General features: G+C 47.5%; 1 protein-coding gene across 1 annotated transcript in view; it reads right to left on the bottom strand.

Moving 5' to 3' along the window:
- The window catches only part of glrbb (glycine receptor, beta b), a 28,383-nt gene extending 11,591 nt beyond the window's left edge, over positions 1 to 16,792 (bottom strand). Inside the window, exons 1-6 of the mRNA XM_062549145.1 lie at positions 16,455 to 16,792; positions 13,675 to 13,805; positions 9,924 to 10,030; positions 8,202 to 8,269; positions 4,882 to 5,108; positions 894 to 976 (exon numbers count right to left, since the gene is read on the bottom strand). Of these exons, the coding sequence (XP_062405129.1) occupies positions 894 to 976; positions 4,882 to 5,108; positions 8,202 to 8,269; positions 9,924 to 10,030; positions 13,675 to 13,805; positions 16,455 to 16,457 (619 nt within the window). The 5' untranslated portion in view covers positions 16,458 to 16,792. The remainder of the gene's footprint in view (positions 1 to 893; positions 977 to 4,881; positions 5,109 to 8,201; positions 8,270 to 9,923; positions 10,031 to 13,674; positions 13,806 to 16,454) is intronic.
- Positions 16,793 to 21,216: the final 4,424 nt, after the last annotated feature.

Genomic DNA, 21,216 nt, shown 5'->3' with positions numbered 1-21,216 from the left:
AACTGGGGCTAATGTTAAGTTGCAAGTGTATCCTTTGCAAGGCCCTGACCAATTAATCACACTCACACCCACATACACACCCACCCACACACACACACACACACACACACACACACACACACACACACACACACACACACACACACACACACACACACACACACACACACACACACACACACACACACACACAGGTTGTACAAGTGTGTCCTCAGCAAGGCCCTGACCAATTAATCACTTTCACTCTCACACACACACACACACACACACACACACACACACCAAAGTGTTATACAGACTCTCAGGGCCTGATGCACTGAAAATGACCGCCTGTCTCTGATTCTATTTGCAACTTAAAACATGGCATTGTGAACGAAACTGATCACATTTCGTATGTCACTAGAGCTACAGAATGGCTACTGTACCTGCGCTTTTCTTACTGATGTATACGTATTTATATACTGTATATATATGATATATAGCCTACTGTATATATGTGATATATATATATATATATATATATATATGTGTGTGTGTGCGTGTGTGTGTGTGTTCGTGTGTGCGCGTTTCTTACTGATGTATACGTATTTATATACTGTATATATATGATATATATATACTGTATATATGTGATATATATATATATATATGTGTGTGTGTGCGTGTGTGTGTGTGTGTTCGTGTGTGTGCGCGTGTGTGTGTGTGTGTGTGTGTGTGTTTGTGTATGTGTGTGTGTGTGTGTGTGTGTGTGTGTGTGAGTGTGGGTGTGTGTGTGTGTGTGTGTCTGCGTCCGTGTGCACATGTGTGTGTGTTTATGTGTGTGTGTGTGTGTGTGTGTGCATGCGTGCATGCGTGCGTGCGTGTGTGTGTTTATATTTTCATATTTGACGTACAGCTCTCCAGTTGCATCTTGCAGCGCTGCGTATCCATGGGAAACAGAGTCAGGTCCAGAGGACAGGATAGAGTGACGGATAACCTGCACACACACACACAAACAAACAAACAAACAAACAAACAAACAAATAAACATAAAGAACAGGATGGGCATTACAATGAATAACATAGTCGGTCAACTCGATTCCTCAACACTGATTGGCCCAGCCAGATGGCACACTTCAGTCTGCAACGTGACTGGTTATGGTCCATCATGTCACATAATGCGTCTTGCATGAGTAAATGTTCATTAAAATATTTTTTTTTCTACACGTATGGTGCTTTTTGATAGTTCCTATCCATTTCCCCGCTACTTGATGGCCTTGTGCTGTCTGCGTCATCGTCATCCCACCCACACAGGCAGAACTCAAGTAGGGGCGTCAGTCACACAGAAATGGACATAAAGTGGAGAAGTCACGACAGCCCTTTTTAATAGCACAGGAACAGCACACAGGAGAGATGTTCTGGCTGATGTTGTCTCTCTGAATAATGGAAAAGTCCACGTGCACTAGCTCATCATGTTCTGGAGCTAGACACTGAACCAGTGAGTGGTGAAGAATATTTGCCAAAAGCACAGGGTTCATGTACAACAGTGAATTACACTCAGCGCAGGGAGAGTGTGTTGCCAATGTTTGCCAAAAGCACAGACCTTGCTCCTGTTCTCACACATGAATAAAGATGTTCCTAGCGTGTGTGTGTGTGTGTGTGTGTGTGTGTGTGTGTGTGTGTGTGTGTGTGTGTGTGTGTGTGTGTGTGTGTGTGTGAATAAAGATGTTTCTAGTGTGAATAAGTTGTCTGCCAGTAGAGATGTCAAGGCTCCTTAGTCATCATGACATTCTCATAACCTCACACCAACGCAGCCCACACTAACAATAAAGAAGACAACCTTGAAGATGTTCCTTCTTTACAATGAGCTGGACTCCTATGAGAAATAAAGTGTATGTGTGTGTGTGTGTGTGTGTGTGTGTGTGTGTGTGTGTATGCATGTATATCTGTGCATCTCTGTATATATGTGTATCTCTGTATGTGTATGTGTGTGTGTAGTATATGTGTGTATATTTGTGTATCTATGTGTGTGTGTGTGTGTGTGTGTGTGTGTGTGTGTGTGTGTGTGTGTGTGTGTGTGTGTGTGGTTACACTGGTGAGCTTGTGTCCATGTGACTGATTGTGGGGATGGTGTCAGCACAAAGAGCCCTCTGCAGCACAAGGGTCCATTCTTAATGGGCCTCCTTTAACACTGTACAACCCACCATGTTTACTTAAAACAGCCATTTGCACATCAAAGACTGTGTGTGGCGCTGAGTGTGTCTAGTTCACATTAACTACTGTACTCTACACACACACACACACACACTCTCTCTCCCACTCACACACCTCTGAGGCACATGTATGCAGCTGATGACATGAGAGGTTCCGGGCGAAGCTCGGTCCCACACACACATATTTCAGTGAGGATGTGGGAATGTGCTATGACACAAACACACACAGACCACTCACACACACACACACACACACACACACACACACACACACACACACACACACACACACCATGTACTATGACACGAACAGCATAGACCACAAGCATGTGTGTCTCCACCGCAAGTTAAACAGTGAGACGCACATTCCCGACAGAGGATCCTTCCTGCCCCTGCTAATGGAGCGGGGGAGGGGGGCAAGAGAACACTGTTTATGCCTCACTGTTTTAACATGCGGAGGGGCAAATAATGTAGACGAAGAGAGAAGGAGAAATGGAGGTGGGGGAGACAGAGGGAGAAAGGGAAGGAGAGGAACTGAGAAAGAGGGATGGAGAGACAGGAGGAAGGCAGAGGGAGAAAGGGAGATGGATTGAGAGAGAAGGATAGAGACAGAGGGAGGGAGGGAGGGAGGGAGAGAGGGAGGTAAGGAGAGGAACTGAGAGAGAGGGATGGAGAGAGAGGAGGAAGGCAGAGGGAGAAAGGAAGAGGGATTGAGAAAGAAGGATAGAGAGGGAGGGAGGGAGAGAGGGAGGGAGTGTGAAACTCGTCTTCATCTCACACTGCACTCCTTCTCCACGCTTCTCTATAAAAGAGCACAAAATGAGGCATTGCTGTGTCTCAGTCAGTTCATCTCCTGCATCAGTGGGTCTCGCTCCGTGCCACAAGTGTGTGTGTGTGTGTGTGTGTGTGTGTGTGTGTGTGTGTGTGTGTGTGTGTGTGTGTGTCTGCCTCAGCATGTCTCTCTCCGTGCCTCAAGTGTGTGTGACGGCACGCCCGCTCCACAGATGGGCGTCCGGGCGCTCGCTGTCAGAGATGCCAGGGGTTTGCCCTCGCCACCCCAGTGGGGCATTAAGGCATTAAAGCAGGGCTTTTAGAGAAGGATCTGAGATGCACACATACACACAGAGACACACACACACACACACACACACACACACACACACACACACACACACAGACACAGACACACACACACACACACACACACACACACACACACACACACACACACACACACACAGACACAGACACACACACACACACACACACACACACACACACACACACACACACACACACACACAGTGCGCCATGAAGCCAGCCATCATGCATAATCCGCCAAACAGCCCCCGCATCCCATGGCAACCAGATGTGCTGCTGTCACTGATAACAGCTTTAGCGGCGTGCGTGGACACGACACGTGGTCTCTCTACAGTATACGCCTACACTGGCTAGTGAAGTGGACGCTATGCGTGGTCTCTAGTGAAGTGGACGCTATGCGTGGTCTCTCCATCAGGCTACACTGGCTAGAGAAGTGGACGCTGGTCTCTCTATCAGGCTACACTGGCTAGAGAAGTGGACGCTATGCGTGGTCACTCTATCAGGCTCCACTGGCTAGAGGAGTGTGTCAGAGAGCTGCTCATATCTTGGTGTGCTGCAGGGCAGCTGAGCCATTACTCACGTCTGGATCAGAATCACTTCACTCCTGCTCTCCTTCAGGCACAAACGCTGACACACACAGCAAGACTAGGACATGTAGCTGATGCAATTAACAAGAGTACCCATACTATTCTAAGACCAAATGAGTTTGTTAATGCTATCCATACTAAAGTACCCATACTATTATACTGAATGCCAAATGAGTACCCATACTATTGTACTAAAAACCAAATGCATACCCATACTATTGTACTGAATGCCAAATGAGTACCCATACTATTGTACTAAAAACCAAACCCATACTATTGTACTAAAGGCCAAATGAGTACCCACACTATTGTACTGAAGATCAAATGAGTACCCATACTATTGCACTGAAGATCAAATGAATTTGCTAATGGTACTCTCTGATGCTCTTGTACAGGTCTACAGAAGCAGAGTTAAAACATCACTTGTTCATATGACTGAAAGAGAGGATGCTCTTGTATATGTCTACAGCAGCAGAGTTAAAACATCCCTTATGGATGAAAGAGTAGATGACTACTTCTGGACTTCAACAGGAAGGAATGTGACTGACAGCTTTGCTTAGGTGCTTTGGCTTCCACTGCTGGCAACTCTCACAGCTACTCAACAGCCCCCCCCACACACACACACACCCACACACATCAGGACACTCAACAGGAAGTACACAATACAACAGCACCACCAGCCCCCCTCCCTCCAATCAGGACACAACTCAACAGGAAGTATACAATGCAGCAGCACCCCCCCACACACCAGGGCGCTACTTAAGGTAGTAGAGAAATGCCAGAGAAGGATTTTAACAGCATGTACAGCATCAAATCCAAACAATCACCTCCAAAAACAGCATCTCCAAACAATCACTTTACCAAGGTCAGGCTGACAAAAAAAAAAAAAGTGCTTTTTAGGTAAAACTGTTTGAATAGGCACTTTTATGAAACACCTGAACCCATCACAAAGGTCTCTGAGTGTGCGTCACATCCTCTCCACAGGGGGCGCTGTGTCTCACCTCATGCTGATGAGCACATCTCCGTTGCGGAAGATGAAGAGCAGGATGTTCTCCTGCGTGACGTCGTGGAAGTTGGCGCTCTTCTCGTTGGCGAAGAACAGGTCGGGCTTCCACAGGCATTTGAACATCTTGGGGTCCACCGTCAACGACTCCGACTTGAAGTCCGGCGGCAGACGCAGGCGGGGGTCGTTCCAGCGCTGACGCAGGAAGATGTTTACCCTGTAGTCCTACACACACACACACACACACACACACACATTAAAAAATGATTATTAGTCATATACACACACAGCAGTGTTACAGCATGCAGTTCTTGAAGGTGTATCACCCCAAAAGGCACTTGGGAATGTTAGTCCTTGGAGCAGTGCAACATCTAAAGATTTGATTGATATCAGCAGAAGAGTGGTATTCCTCATGAAACACAGATAAAGAGTGAGAGAGTGGTGTGTGTGTGTGTGTGTGTGTGTGTTTGTGTGTTTGTGTGACTAAGAGAAAGTGAGAGGCGAACAGATATCCACGTATTGACTGTTTTTGTAGCTCCACTCACACCCTCGTTTGTGTGAAATCATCACTCATCAACCTGGATACCAAACAAAGCATGACTGTCACCAGGCCTTAGGACAACAGTGCACAGGTGTGTGTGTGTGTGCATGCGTGTGTGTGTGTGTGTGTGTGTGTGTGTGTGTGTGTGTGTTTGTGTGTGTGTGAGTGTGTGCGCATGTGTGTGTGTGTGTATGTGTGTGTGTGTGTGTGTGTGTGTGTGTGTGTGTGAGTGTGTGTGTGTGTGTGTGTGTGTGTGTGTATGCTTTTCTCACAGCCTCTGTGGCATGTTTTCATTGACGTGTCGTTGGAGGAAGTGGGTTCACGTCAGCAGAGGTCAGAGGTCACGCAGCTGCGACGCCATGGCAACGCCCTATTTACATTTCACATCTCAACACCATCGAGAGACGTGACGCCATCACAGACCTGCCCCGCAGCATCTCTGTGTGTGTGTGTGTGTGTGTGTGTGTGTGTGTGTGTGTGTGTGTGTGTGTGTGTGTGTGTATGGGGGGGTTGAGGAGTAGGGGGAGAGCATGCTGTGTGTCTCAAGGATTTTCTGAAAGTTAACCACAGTGGTCCACACCGGTGACTTCGATGTTTGTATGTGCGCGTGTGTGTGTGTGTGTGTGTGTGTGTGTGTGTGTGTGTGTGTGTGTGTGTGTTCAAGGCGATGACAGCTGCACCAAACTGTAGGTTTATCAGAGTGGACAGAGTAAGGAATCTGAGGATGGATGAGATGCCAAATAAATGGCAGATACTCCAGCTGCGGCTCCGCCGTGTGTGTGTGTGTGTGTGTGTGTGTGTGTGTGAGAGAGAGGTATCAGTGTTTGCGTGGCTGTGCATGAGTCCCTATATGTGTTTGTGTGTCTGTTAGTGTATGCCTGCGTATGTGTATGTGTGTGTGTGTGTGTGTGTGTGTGTGTGTGTGTGTGTGTGTATTTTACGGGATTCTGACCTGGATAGTCAAACTCATCAGTGTGTCTACCCTCTGTGATGAGCGTTCTGTCCTTAGGATGAGCCCCTGCGGTCACATACATCATCTAGGTCGAGCCCATGAGCGTGTGTGTGTGTGTGTGTGTGTGTGTGTGTGTGAGCATCCCTGCTGGTGACATGGTTCCACTGCGGGGAGTTAGGCACACACACACACACACACACACACACACACACACACACACACACACACACACACACACACACACACACACACACACACTCCACTGATCAGGGTCCAGCTGTGAGTCCACAGGACGCTCGCAGTGTGACAGAGCCGACAGCGATCACAGCATGAGCTGCACCGTAGACACACACACACACACACACACACACACACACACACACACACACACACAGAAGCACACCACACCGGCCTGTCTGAGGACTGTGCCTTATGCTTGTGTCTCCTGTCAGTGCCTGTGACAGTGTTCCGTCTGTGCTCCATGACTGTGTCTGTGCTCCATGTCTGTGTCTGTGTCTGTACTTCATGTCTGTGTCTGTGCCTGGTGTAGCAGTGAGTTAATGAGAGACAGAGAAATCCTTGGATCTGCTGCCTTGTGTCTGTACTCCGCGCATGTCTGTCTGTGTCTGTGTCTGTGTCTGTGCCCGTGCCCGCATCTGTGCCTGTGTCTGTGCCTGTGTCTGTGCCTGTGTCTGTGTCTGTGTCTTTGTCTGGCGTAGCAGAGAGTTAATGAGAGCCAGAGGTGCGGGAGAAATCCCTAGATCTGCTGCCTGACGCCTCAAATCTGACATCTATCTCACGTCTGATGTTTTTTACAGCGTTTGAGCTCTTTGAAGTGTTATTGATGTTCTTTTTTTCTGCTCCTTCTCCGTTGACGGGGAGGGAATGCCGTGACAGAACAGTGAGGGAACGTTGCTGGGCTTATTGTCGGATTCACAGCCATTTACATTCCAGAGGGTTGTTAAGGAAGATGGATGTCACAGCCAAAACCTAACAGCCTGCTTCAATTTGAATTCCACAGTTGCGCAGTGGTGGCGTGCAGGGAAAACAGGAGCCTGGGCCTGAGCCTGCTAGAGGCCGTCCATGAAGGGGATAAATCCCTTGTGATGCTCATGACTCCACAGGCAATTACGGTACATTTCTACTAATCAAAAATCCCTTGAATCATTTATGGGGGGAATGACAGTTTTGTGATGGATACTTTTGAACCATCATTTATAACAGGTTTCAGTGCAAGGAGCTGAGTTATGAGAGAAAGTAGTGGCGTCTTTAAAAAACTGTTACTAGGGAAATTGTGCGACCTTGGATTTAATCTCCCTCCATTAGCCTTTATACAGCGCTTTTATGCAAGCAATTAAGACATCCACTCAGAACTTTCATTAGGTGTCAGTCTGCATCAGGCAGCAGTAATATGCTATGCTAATATCTATGGTATGAGTAAGTCTGCATCAAGCAGCAGTAACATGCTATGCTAATATCTATGGTATGAGTAAGTCTGCGTTACGCAGTAGTAATATGCTATGCTAATATGCAATGCTAATATCTATGCTATGGGTCAGTCTGCATTAGGAAGCAGTAATATGCTATGCTAATATCTATGCTAATATCTATGGTTTGGTCAGTCTGCGCTATGCAGTAGTAATGCTATGCTAATATGCTAATATCTATGCTATGGGTCAGTCTGCGTTACACACATGTTACACAGCAATAATATGCTATGCTAATATCTATGCTAATATCCATGCTATGGGTCAGATGGAATATGAAGACCTCTCTGTTGTGGTCTCTAATGCTGGCTGCATGTGATGCAGGGGGGGGGGCTCACCATGGTGGTTTCCTGGATGGACCCAAAGCTGTTGATGAAGATGTTGACTCTGTCTTCCACTGGTATTCCTGGAGATGTACAGAGAAAGACGCCACTTAATGAGAATTAAACTGCTGATGATAACAGTGAGTGCACACAAAAAAAAACTATAATCATCACATCTCCTTCATTCATCATGATCTGCTGATGCCAATTCTTACTATTCCTCTGCCATTCCTGAAAAATATACAGTATAACATGCATTTACAATAACAACAATAACCAGGAAATGTAGGGCTGTTGTTTGACCATTGACAACTTAAGCAATTCTATGTTTGAATTTACACTTTATGCTTAAAAGCGTTGTGCTGACACAAAGTGCTGTAAAGTGCTGTAAAGTGCTTAGCAGCGTCTCTGCACACTGGGCCTCCTCCTCCTCACTAATGGCCTCCATAAAGCATCACACTTCATTTACACAGATGGAACATGGAGCTGCAGTGCGCTAGCAAACAACGTGCAATTAATGGCAGTGGAGCCTGAGCTCTGGAGATTAGGCTGCTGCTGACCGGCTGGGCTACTGTAATGGACGTCGTCACTCACTCACTCACATGCACACGCACACGCACACGCACACGCACACGCACACGCACACGCACACGCACACAGACACATACACACACACACACACACACACACACATTTCACATCACCATAATACTGTATATAAACACGTTTGTGCTTAATGTATTGTTTTATATGCAGACTTTAATGTATTGTAGGGATAGTGCATAGTGTACAGCCCATTCCCTCTAGCTGTAACAGGTCTGAAATAAAGACCCCCTACGCACACACATCCTGTCCTCCTCTAGACGATCCTGAGCAGAAACGTGATCTGGGCCGGCACCTGTCCCATGGGCTGGGACGCCTGCGGAAGGAATCTGGGCACCAGTTGGCACGCTTTCATCCTCCGCGCCGCGCACGCCTTTCATTTCACCATCAAAACGTGCCGCGCTCACCGCAGATGAGACGGTATGTATGGAAACATGTATGGCTGCCAGCTATACGTTGACTCGCAAAGCAGACCCCGGCGTCTGGGCCAAACACACACATGCTTTGGAGAAGGAAGGGGGGGGGCAGGAGGGGGAGTGGACTTGGCCACCATGCCCACATAATCCATGGGGGAAGGAGAGATGGAAACACACTATTCAATTTGAGTTGGCCTGAAGACTGCTGGCATAAGGAACGCAGGAAACTGTAGGAATCAGACACAGATTTGGCATCTTGTTGTTTGAGGCTGCTGAGATGGACTTGTGTTTGACAATTGACTAATGAGTCACTTTGGTGTGTGTGTGTGTGTATGTCTGTGTGCATGAGTGTGTATGTGTATGTGTGTATGTTTGTGTGTTTGTGTGTGTGTGTGTGTGTGTGTGTGTGTGTGTGAGTGTGTGTGTGTGTGTGTGTGTGTGTATGTGTGTGAGTGTGTGTGTGTGTGTGTGTGTGTGCGCGTGTGTGTGTGTGTGTGTGTGTGTGTGTGTGTGTGTTTAAGTGCATATGGTGGGGGCGGGTTGAGGTGTGGACAGGGGTGGGGTGAGGACATTTAAGATTCTGACAGATGGACAGAGGAGAGACCTGACGACTCGCTGAGGAACCGCTGTGTGTGTGTGTGTGTGTGTGTGTGGGTGTGTGTGTGTGTGTGTACGTGTGTGTGTGTGAGAGAGGACGGGCTGAGGAGCCGCTGCGTACCTTTGAAGTTGGGTCTGATGCGGGGGTCGTAGGTGATCAGTAACCTGTTCAAGATGTTGCTGGTGGAGTTGGCGGGGACGCGGGCCAGGTCCTCCGACGAGAGCTGCCTGCAGGGACCACAGAGCGCAGACATGAGGCCCTGCAAACCACGTCTGCCCCATCAACCCATCCCCAAACCAGCCCCGCACATGTGTGTGTGTGTGTGTGTGTGTGTGTGTGTGTTTCTGATTAGGTGCCTTTCAAACACAGAGTACATGTGTGGCGAGACAGAAGAGTGTAAGTGTGGAGATGATCTGGGTACAGGAAATCTCATGATGGCAAAGGGCCATCTGTGTGTGTGTGTGTGTGTGTGTGTGTGCGTGTGTGTGTGTGTCTACGTCTCTGAGTGTGTGTATGTGTGTCGTGTGTCTACGTCTGTGTGTGTGTGTGTGTGTGTGTGTGTGTGTCGTGTGTCTACGTCTGTGTGTTTGTGTGTGTGTGTGTGTGTGTGTGTGCGTGTGTGTGTGTCAGACTCTAGACTCTATTAAGTTCTCTTGGGTGGGATGGTCCCATCTGAGCTTTGTTTAGAGCCGTATTCCACTGGGAGTCTTCTAAAGCATTATATAAGCTCACACAAATTATAGGATGGATTACCAAGTCAAACCTAAAGAGAAGTTTTATCCTATAATCAAAGAGTCTCTCATAATGTGTGGCAGGTGGAGCTTGATCTGTCTACTTCTCTCTTTTTCCTCCTCCTCTGTCTCTCCATCTCTCTACTTCACTCTGTCCTTTTCTGTTTCTCTGTCTCACTCTCTTCACCTCCCTCTATCTCTGCCTCAATCACTTTCTCTCCCTCTCCCTCCCCTTCTCTCTCTCTCTCTCTTCAATTGCAGACACATATAAACAGCATTGAGAAGAGCGGCGTCTGCGTCTGAGTTCTTTTTGAGTCTGTCTGATGAGGGAGTGGACAGGTGACAGGTGAGCTGCATCTGATGCCGTTTAAAACCCCTTCTCTGTTTCCCGCCTCTATCTACACTTACTTCAGGAGATGGGAATCATCCATCATTTCCGCCATGATTAAAAGACTGCTGTCCTGGTATGTGGTATGAATGCATACAGCAGACTCCTCATGCACTCAGCTATAGATCTGTTAGCATGCACGAGGTTAGAGGCTGACGGACAGACGCTTTCTTATTCATTATTTCCATAACAGTTAATCTTATTTCCATAATTGTCATTAGCATGTAGCAGGTTTTCATTAGCATGTAGCAGCTTTTCACTAGCATGTAGAGAACTACAGTATATAGATTATGTTGACCTGGCAACCATCCCTAAATTCTATCTACAGGAGATGATGTTAATAAAGTGACCTTGCCTCCACAGTGTAAACATTTATATTGGAGAATCTGTGCACACACATCTACAAACTCAACCAGCACCTTATGGATGCCTAAGACACTTCTAGATCATTTCACTTTGTTAGAAATCTTACTAATCAAAAAAGAATATTCGACCACAGTCCACAACTAATGCCAGATCAGAGTACACAAACTTTTGAGGTAGATCAGAATGACAAGTAGATATAATGCATTGCCTTAGGATATGCTTTGATTAAAAATGCTGCTGGTGCTGTCATGTTTTGCTAACTTCCATCAGACACACTTACTGCAGATTCTTTCCCTCTAATTAGAACACTGTAAGCATTTGGCAGGAACAGCTCATGTCTCAGCCAAAGCTTCTTTAAAACTAGCGAATGGTGCCAAATGTGCTGTTTCTGATTACAGAGACCAAGAAACCATAGACACACAATAAAGACACCTGAAAAGATAAGCCAGACACTTGAAGCATTCCAATGAGGATCAGATACAGCAGGCAAGCCTACATTTCTATAATATGTTGTCTGGCAGTGAGCAGAGTTTGTGATCAGAGCACATGTCCCCTAAAATCAACACTCATCACTTCAAAACAGTGTCTCATATCCCTGAAGCAACTGCATGATTATGATATGGATTGTGTTATCTAGGAAAAGGATCTGTACAGATGTGTGTCTGAAGTGTGGATGCAGGGTGCGAGTCTGGCAGCCATGTATCCCCCACAACTATGCTAGAGCATGTGCAGTACTGCAGGATTGGATTGGAGGGGATCGCCAGCAGGCAGGTGTGACCAAAGGCAGGTGGGCAGAGCCAGGCTGATTATAGCCGACCAATGAGCTACTGTACTACTGTTGCATGAAAGGCTCTCGGTTAGCTTGTTCATTTCCTGTGGAGCCAGGTGTGTTTGACCCTGCAGCTATTCTGAATGCAATTGGTGTCCATAGTAGTGTGAGCAATACCTTTAAATGGATTGTGGCAGACAAGATTACAGTGGCCTTTGAAATTTCAACATTGCTGCACATTGCTAAATAGTTTTTCATAATATGTAGCATTTCTTCTGCTTTTCTGAGAAATAATTCAGGAAATCATGGCTGTAGCTTTTAAGAATACCTTTTAAATACTTTATAACATTGACCAGGCTGTAAATGTGGTACTCCATGTAGTTGGCTATAAAGTTTTGAGCAAAACATATGTGATATTACATATTCAATAATGAGTCGTGCTGATTCACATTCAATCTACAATGGAGTCCCAATGGGGTAGCCTACTCTGTAATGATGGCAATAATGGAATAATGCCGGTCTGTAATTAGTATTAATTGGAAAGATGTACAAAAATAAATGAATGAATTGAATGAATCAACTGACAACATTGCAACATAGGAAAATTGGTTTATCTGCCTTGTTTCATATGCGTTGGCCATTCATTGAAATACTATACAACATTATGTGAATAGGCCAGGGTTCTGTGGATAGGCCACGGTTCTGTGAATAGGCCAGGGTTCTGTGGATAGGCCAGGGTTGGAAATAATGTTGTCTAAGCAAGCAGCCTACAATAGTCAAACGGGTCCTGGTTGCATTCTCATGAGCTTGTCTGACCAGTTTTATCGAAAACAGTAATATTTCCTCCCGCACCCAGTGTCCCTATCCGCTATCGCAACCTTGCAACTTGTTCAGGAGACGATCGTTCCCTGTTTACATCTGGAGGGCTGAGACGCATAAAGAACAAGAAGAACCACGCTTGCCATTTATGTATTTATATATAGCATATGTATAAATATACACGCTAAAGCTGTCGGAGAAGCTCTGCAGAGAAATATGCAAGCATAAAACGAGCGAAAATGAAAAACGAAACCGAAATTTAAGATGAAATCGCCAATCCTGCATAGTTTCTCTTTAATGAACCATTGGGGCACAGTGCATCTGCCCAAGTGCCCATGGGGACCCAGGTTCGAATCCCACCTGCTGTCATCTCCAGATCCATCTCATCTCCAGTACTTACAAGGGGCAGTAGACCTGCTTCCCCACCATATCTCCAGTACTTACGAGGGGCAGTAGACCTGCTTCCCCACCATATCTCCAGTACTTACGAGGGGCAGTGTAGACCTGCTTCCCCACCATATCTCCAGTACTTACGAGGGGCAGTAGACCTGCTTCCCCACCATATCTCCAGTACTTACGAGGGGCAGTAGACCTGCTTCCCCACCATATCTCCAGTACTTACGAGGGGCAGTAGACCTGCTTGCCCACCATATCTCCAGTACTTACGAGGGGCAGTAGACCTGCTTCCCCACCATATCTCCAGTACTTACGAGGGGCAGTAGACCTGCTTCCCCACCATATCTCCAGTACTTACGAGGGGCAGTAGACCTGCTTGCCCACCATATCTCCAGTACTTACGAGGGGCAGTAGACCTGCTTGCCCTTCTTCTTGCCCTTCTTGGTGCCTTTCTCTTTGGAGGAGCCTTGGTCAACCCACAGGCACAGCACCAGCAGCAGCAGAGCCAGCCTCCACAGGGTCATCCTCACAGTCTACGGCAAAACACACAGATGAAACAAGCCAAATCAATCACATGTAGTGGCCAATCGGAGTGGAAACGGTCCCAAAATAGAGCTTGGGGTTTTGAGCAGATTGTGATGGCACAAATTAGCATTGCATGGCTGAATGCACAAAACAGGCTAGCATTGCATTAAGTGGAACAGAGGGTGACAGTTCTGATGAGCCTAGGAGGGAAACGAGAAGAAAAGAGAGGAGAGAGGAGAGGAGAAGAGAAGAGAAGAGAAGAGAAGAGAAGAGGAGAAGAGAATTGAAAAGAAGAGAAGAGAAGAGAAGAGAAGAATTGCATTGGAAAGAGAATTCATCTGTGAAGCACTGAGCCGAGACTAATCATGTCGATAAGTAATTGTGCATGGGAATGATATCAAGGTCATGGATTTAATGCCCAAGGTGTGTGTTGTGCACAGACGTACACTTGACACATCGTGTGACAAGCCTTTCACAAGATACCATTTTCACATGTCACCACTGGGTCCTTTTAACAAATAGAAGTAAATTAAAGCATCTCCTTCTGGCTGGCCAGCATCGATGACATTGGCATGTCGTCTCAGAGGGCAGACACGCACAGGCACAGACAGGTAATCAGGGGCTGGATGGAGATGTATCACCCAATGGATGGAGATTTACGACGCCTGTGACCCGTTTCCTGTTCCTGCTTCCGTAAGCAGTCAGACAGCCCAAGGCCTCGACTGACCTGATCCTCATTACAAACATATCACTTCCCTTCCTCGACCTCCACGTCCCATAGTGAAAATAACTGCATTTCCAGGAGAGAGAAAATGAAATGTGAGATGTGGAAACGCCTCCGACCTCCACGTCCGATAGTGAAAATAACTGCATTTCCAGGAGAGACTAAATGAAATGGGAGATGTGGAAACCCCTCCGAGAGGCCCGGGGTGCCGCTGATTACGGGGGCGATGCTGCCGGCCCTTTGGATGAAGCAGCTGGGGGCAGATTGATGGGATTCCGATACGGAACCTCCGATTTACTCCGAGGATTCCCCCACCGTGGGCCGCTGCCAGGTCCCTGTCTAGACGGCTCTAACGCGCGCCTCCGTAATTCTCCTTGGCCGCCACCTCTGCTGGCTGCTCATCGTCTGGAGCACAAGTGGGCTGCAGGCCACCTTCGCTAGGCTGCTCGCTCGTAAGCAAGGCAGAGCCCTGGTTTGGGGCAGCAAGGCTGCTTTTCATTGATCCGGTAGAATCCGCACTCTAATGACTAACCATCTTTACAACACACACACACGCACACACACAGTGAGAGACAAAGAGAGGGGGAAGAGAAGAGAGAGGGAAGAGAAGTCCACACACAGCATAAGAGAGAGAGAGAGACGATGGATAAATAGAAAGAACAGAGAAAAGTAAGAAATACGGTAGAGAAAGAAAGTAATTGAAAAAAGACCCAGAGTATTGAAAGAATAAAAATAGAAGAACAACACAGAAAAGGGGAAAGGCCAAAACATCTCTTTGCTCTTTCTTCATTTCTTGGACGGCTGCTCCTCTCTTCAATCCCTCCCTGTGGTACAGTATATAGGCCAACTACTTCACATCTTCCACCTCTTCATCTAAACCTCAAGCGTCAGCACACACAAGTAAGGCCCTGCAGCCTCTTGGCCAAAGAACAGTGATACGTGTCGCCCCCACGGACAGTTTCAGGTTCAGAGTTCCATTTACTGTGAAACACACATCAGCATCTTAACACATTCTACTGAAATGCCTATCACGCCGGACTGACTCATCACTCCACATGCCACTGGCCACATCCCACATCCCAGGCTTTCTGCAAATAACACAGATGCCTGTAGGAATCTAGGGAGCGATGTAACCATGAGGAAAATGCTTCCATGTTGATAGATATATACCTTGGAAGAAGAAGAAAAGAAACAAGCCTGCTTAAAAACAGTGCAGATGTAAAAAGATACATCACTGTCAACCAGGCATCCCCCTGTCATTTCGAATAAGTGTGTGTGTGTGTGTGTGTGTGTGTGTGTGTGTGTGTGTGTGTGTGTGTGTGTGTGTGTGTGTGTGTGTGTGTGTGTGTGTGTGTGATCAATTGAATGGTTCCATTTACAAGCATACAACGCCATCATTCACCTTTAATAGGGCTGAGGCAGGTTCGCTTGCTGACGTTAAGACATCACAGCATGGGAGATGGAGATGCAAAAGGCTCCTTAAGGTGGCCTGCGCTAGGACGCGCAATCACCATCAGCAGCGACGCGTACTACAGTTATCTGAGCGGCGCGGAGGAGTGGCAGGCTAATGTTTTGAAAATCCTCCACAGCCTGCACGACAAACCGTGGTCTATGGCATCACTCACTACCTGTGGATGCAACGAGCATCAAGTGAGTTCAGCTGTCAAAAGGCTGGACGGAAACCCAGGAGAACCGGACGCCTTTATGCCCTCAGAGCAGAAACATCCGCGGCAGGTCTGGCAGCAGATGTGGAATGGGAGCAACAGCGACCACCATGATGAGAGAGGGGGGTTGGGGCGAAGCATGGGGAAAAATAACATCGCATGACACCGTATGCACGCGCCATGCCGACACACAACATGCAACGATCACGGAAGAAAAAAACAACATTGCATGTTTCATATGTTGCTCAAAGACTAAGGGCTTTACTCACCATTCTTTGCCGATAAACCGATGACTGAACACAACACCGATCGGAGACAGCTGACAGTGCAACGAGTCGTTAGAGAGCCGTCATGACCAAACGCGGTCTGTATCGCCTCCTTCTCGCCTCTCACTCAGGCAAAGCTGATGAAAACAACACGCCGCGTCTCCATCGCTGCCCGTTTTATTGCTACTCCTATACCATAGACAGGGTGTTAAAGGTATTTGGCAGCATCTATAGATGTCCAATTGCCTTGACTAAAGATGCTCAAGATGGAGTCTTGCGTGTGTGCACCTGTCATGCAACATGCGCAGTAGCGGTCTTTATGGAACTCAATTCGGCGCAACGCCTCGGCAGCAGGAGCGATAGCGCCTTAGTGCTTATGTAAGGGCACTGGGCTGATGGCACGGCTTATGTCCGCAAAGCTTACAATATTACATCGCCCACAGCTTTTTTTGTTTTCATTCTTGACATAATACTCTCAGATTAAAAAGAGACCAATCAAAAGTAAATCACAGGGATCAAACATGGGCTACCAGTTGGATTGCCAAACTGTAGGTTGTAAACTAGCTTTTCTCAGAAGGGTAGGCTGCCTTTGAGAATCAGTCAGATATATTTCAGTTGTGAGTTGGGACAGCAAGACTTTCCCTCCGACTAACCCTTTTTATTTTGTGTCTTTTGTTTCCCACTTGTTGTATCCCTTGTTTTCCCAATTATACAGAAGTCTCTGGTTTTACTTCAGAAGAACTCTCCATTGTGTTCTCTCTCTCTCTCTCTCTCTCTCTCTCTCTCTATATATATATATATATATATCTGTGGTGAGTGTGTGTGTGTGTGTGTGTGTGTGTGTGTGTGTGTGTGTGTGCAGTAATGGTGTTTTAAGAGTTTAGAAAGGAGAAAGGCAGGAGAGGTATATGGTCATTAAAAGGCAAACACTTTCATTAAAGTACAGTTATAAAGACAGCTCACAGGCTAGTTTGCCAGCTAATGTAATGCGTGGATAGCTGCCAATGCCACTGATGTGTGTCTGTGTGTTAATGAATGAGTGTGTGTGTGTGTGTGTGTGTGTGTGTGTGTGTGTGTGCGTGTGAGAGAGAGAGAGATAGAGAGAGAGAGAGAGAGAGAGAGAGAGAGAGAGAGAGAGAGAGAGAGAGAGAGAGGAGAGCGAGCGTGTGAGTATATGTGTGTGTGTGTGTGTGTGTGTGTGTGTGTGTGTGCGCACGTACTGTAGGCATTTCTGTGTGCATATGTGTGTGTGTGTGTGTGGGTAGGACTTTGTGTAGATTGGTGTGTAGAATGATACTTTGTGGCTGGCAGTGAGAACTGTTTGAAATCTATGGTGTGTGTACAGTACCACTGTGCTTCTCATGCGAAAGGAAATGTGCCTCATCAAACCGAGGAGGAAAAAGATGACAGAATAGAACAAGATAAAGGGGAAAACGGACAGATGGGGGAGAAAGAAGGCTAGAGGGAGAAAGGTAGAAAAAAGACAGATGGAGGAAAGAAAAGAGAGGGGGGAGAGAAAGAAAGAGAGAGAAAAAGAGCGAGAGAGAGAGAGAGAGAAGGAGAGAGAGAGAGAGAGAGAGAGAGAGAGAGAGAAAGAGAGACAAAAAGCAGACAGAAATGTCATGACGGAGTCCATCATCTAGTGTATGTGTTCCCAAAGACGTAGATGTGCCTGGTCGCTGTGCTGTGGGGTTCATGTGGGGAATGTGCAGCTCTTACAGGGGCATGAACACAGCACCTCCCCATCATGACCACGGCCCACCCTGGAATGCAACCTGCTCCTAATGATCCGCCATTGTTCATACCGACACCCAATACCTCCCAAGTCTCTGGCACAAACTTGGCTCAGGGATGGCCTTCCATCCTGCTATAAGGATGATGGGTAAGACACACACACACACACACACACACACACACACACACACACACACACACACTCACACAAAGTCAGAACATACGTGCAGTAAATTCAATTAGAGCCATGCAGCTGAACGATGTTTGACAATTCCACATCCATGCCCGCCACTACAATGCTTACAATCCATCAGCGGGCTGGCTGGGACAAAGTGCGCCTTGTGTGAGCGCAATGCTCTGCTCCTGCCGCGCAGCCCTCGCTCACAGTGACAACGCCGGGGCCAAGCCAGCCGTGTGCCGCCGGGGCTTTGGCTCTGTCAGGTCCCAGCGTGCTGTTGTGTTTGGCATCCGTCCCCCCTGCACCCTATCAGAGCGGCCGGCCCGTGCTGACACATTCCTCGGCCGAGCGAGCGAGCGAGCGCACACAGCGAGGTGGCGCTGACAGAGCTGGAGGAACCACTTTGCCCCCCCCCCCCCCCCCTTCAAACGAGAGCTTAGCCCTCCCCTGGGGCAGAGCGCCGGCTCTCAGGGGGCAATAAGGGGGCAATCAGGCGGCCATTATCTGCCCTGATGAAGTGTCGGGGTGGACAGGGATGGGCAGAGAAGGACAGGGATGGGCAGAGATAGGAAGTCTGGGGAAGCGTCCAGGAGATGAGATAATCGGACTTAGCGTGCCACCCTGGGGTTAGCATCTGGGGTTAGCATCCAGGTTTAGCATGGCAACTTTAATACTGGCCCATGTTGTGTGTGTGTCAGGATGACACAACTAAATACCCACCCACACACCCCATATGGCTATCATACACCTGAACACATACGCACTCAAATACACATCTACACACACACACACACACACACACACACACAGAGAGTTGCAAGACATGACAGATGTAGCGTCAAGGTGGACCACCAGGTGTCTCTAGTCTCAAGGCAGAATGCCATTAGAAGTGAGTGGCCTTCAGCCCCACTGCTGTAGCTCACTCTCAACAGGCTGCTGTGCTTTAGTGCCCAATACAGATCGACTTTCTAAAGTGTTTCTGTTAGTTGTCTTGCAATACATACATCTTCTCCTGACAGAGAGACACAGTCATCAGCTCTCAACTGAGGGACATGAGGATGAACACGTGTTGGGAGTAAATTCTCAGTAGCTCTCCAGGATGTCACATTTGGAATCTTGACAATTCAACTGGGAAGCAAAAACCATTTAGTGCGTAATCAGATGCTATGTGGCCTGATATACACCATCTAGTGCATGATCAGATGCTATGTGGCCTGAGAAACACCATTTAGTGTGTGATCAGATGCTATGTGGCACGATAAACAGCTTTGTAACGGTGCTGTGTGACGTCAAGACTGAGGTGCTAGTACAGGCCGAACTGGAGAAGATGGTTCAAGAATGTTGGTCTCAGAGCCACATGAGTGTGGTGAACGCTTCTGTGGAATAGCTGAGTTTTTATGACCTTTGGGGGACCCCAGAGAGAGAGAGTGTGTGTGTGTGTGTGTGTGTGTGTGTGTGAGGGAGAATGTGCGTGTGTGTGTGTGTGAGGGTATGTCTGTGTTGACAGTCAGTCTGATTCCCTGAGAATGTGGTGGGTTCCCCATTCTCTGGCACTTGTGAAATGCCTTTTGGACACACACACACACACACACACACACACACGTTCCTCTCTCTCCTCAGCTCTCATTTCATGACATGGTGAGCCCCCACTCAGCGAGTACCCCCAACCCTATCTCTCTCTCTCTCACACACACACACACACACACATGCACACATACAGTACATCATACACACATACGCACACACACACACACACACACACAAACACACACACACATATGAACACACACACGCATACATGAACATGCATGTGCACACACAAGCACACACACATACACATACAGACACACATTCTCTCTCTCTCTCTCTCTGACTCTCTCTCTCACTCTCTCAATTTCCTCAGTTTATTGTGCTTCATCTCTTAAATCAAAGTCTGAGTGATTCACAATACCACCATGGATGCTGGCAGAGCCATAGCACACAGCCAGAAACTGAGAACAGACAGGCGGGGGAGGGGAGGGGGACGGAGCAGAAAACAGACTGAGAGAGATGGAGAGAGAGAGGGAAACAGACTGAGAGAGATGGAGAGAGAGAGGGAAACAGACTGAGAGAGATGGAGAGAGAGAGGGAAACAGACTGGGAGAGATGGAGAGAGAGAGAGGGAAACAGACTGGGAGAGATGGAGAGAGAGACTCATGCAAACAGAGAGGAAGATGGGGGATGGAGAGTTACAAACACAGAAAATGGAATGGAAATAGAGAGAAAGAAAGAAAGAAAGAAAGAGACCCATAAAAAGCAGTGACAGAGATTAAGTGAGAGAGATAGAGAGTGAATGAGAGAGAAAGAGAGATAGCGAGTGAGAGAGAGAATGAATGAGAGATAGCAAGAGAGATATAGAGAGAGAGAGAGAGAGAGAGAGAGAGAGAGAGAGAGAGAGAGAGAGAGAGAGAGAGAGAGAGAGAGTGAGAGAAAGGGAGATTCCATAGACTAAGGTGCTGACATCTGCTGTAAGCTTTTTGGGGGTGGAATGTGATACTCCCTGCAGCACAAAGGAGCTGGCCCTTGTAGCGCTGCCACTCTGCTCACCAGCAGCTCTATACAACTGGCCAGCTCTACAGGGTCCTACTGACCATAGAGTCCTACTGACCACTGAGTCCTACTGACCATAGAGTCCTACTGACCACTGAGTCCTACTGACCATAGAGTCCTACTGACCACTGAGTCCTACTGACCATAGAGTCCTACTGACCACTGAGTCCTACTGACCACTGAGTCCTATTGACCACAGGACAGAGACCCACACTACTGGGTTAACTGCTGATGCCAGAGGAACGAGAGCAAACACACACACAC

The sequence above is a fragment of the Sardina pilchardus genome, chromosome 11 (assembly GCF_963854185.1).
Source record: "Sardina pilchardus chromosome 11, fSarPil1.1, whole genome shotgun sequence".
In the NCBI taxonomy this organism is placed as follows: domain Eukaryota; kingdom Metazoa; phylum Chordata; class Actinopteri; order Clupeiformes; family Clupeidae; genus Sardina; species Sardina pilchardus.
Note: the sequence above shows the minus strand (reverse complement) of the source record. Positions and strands in the feature narration are given on the sequence as shown.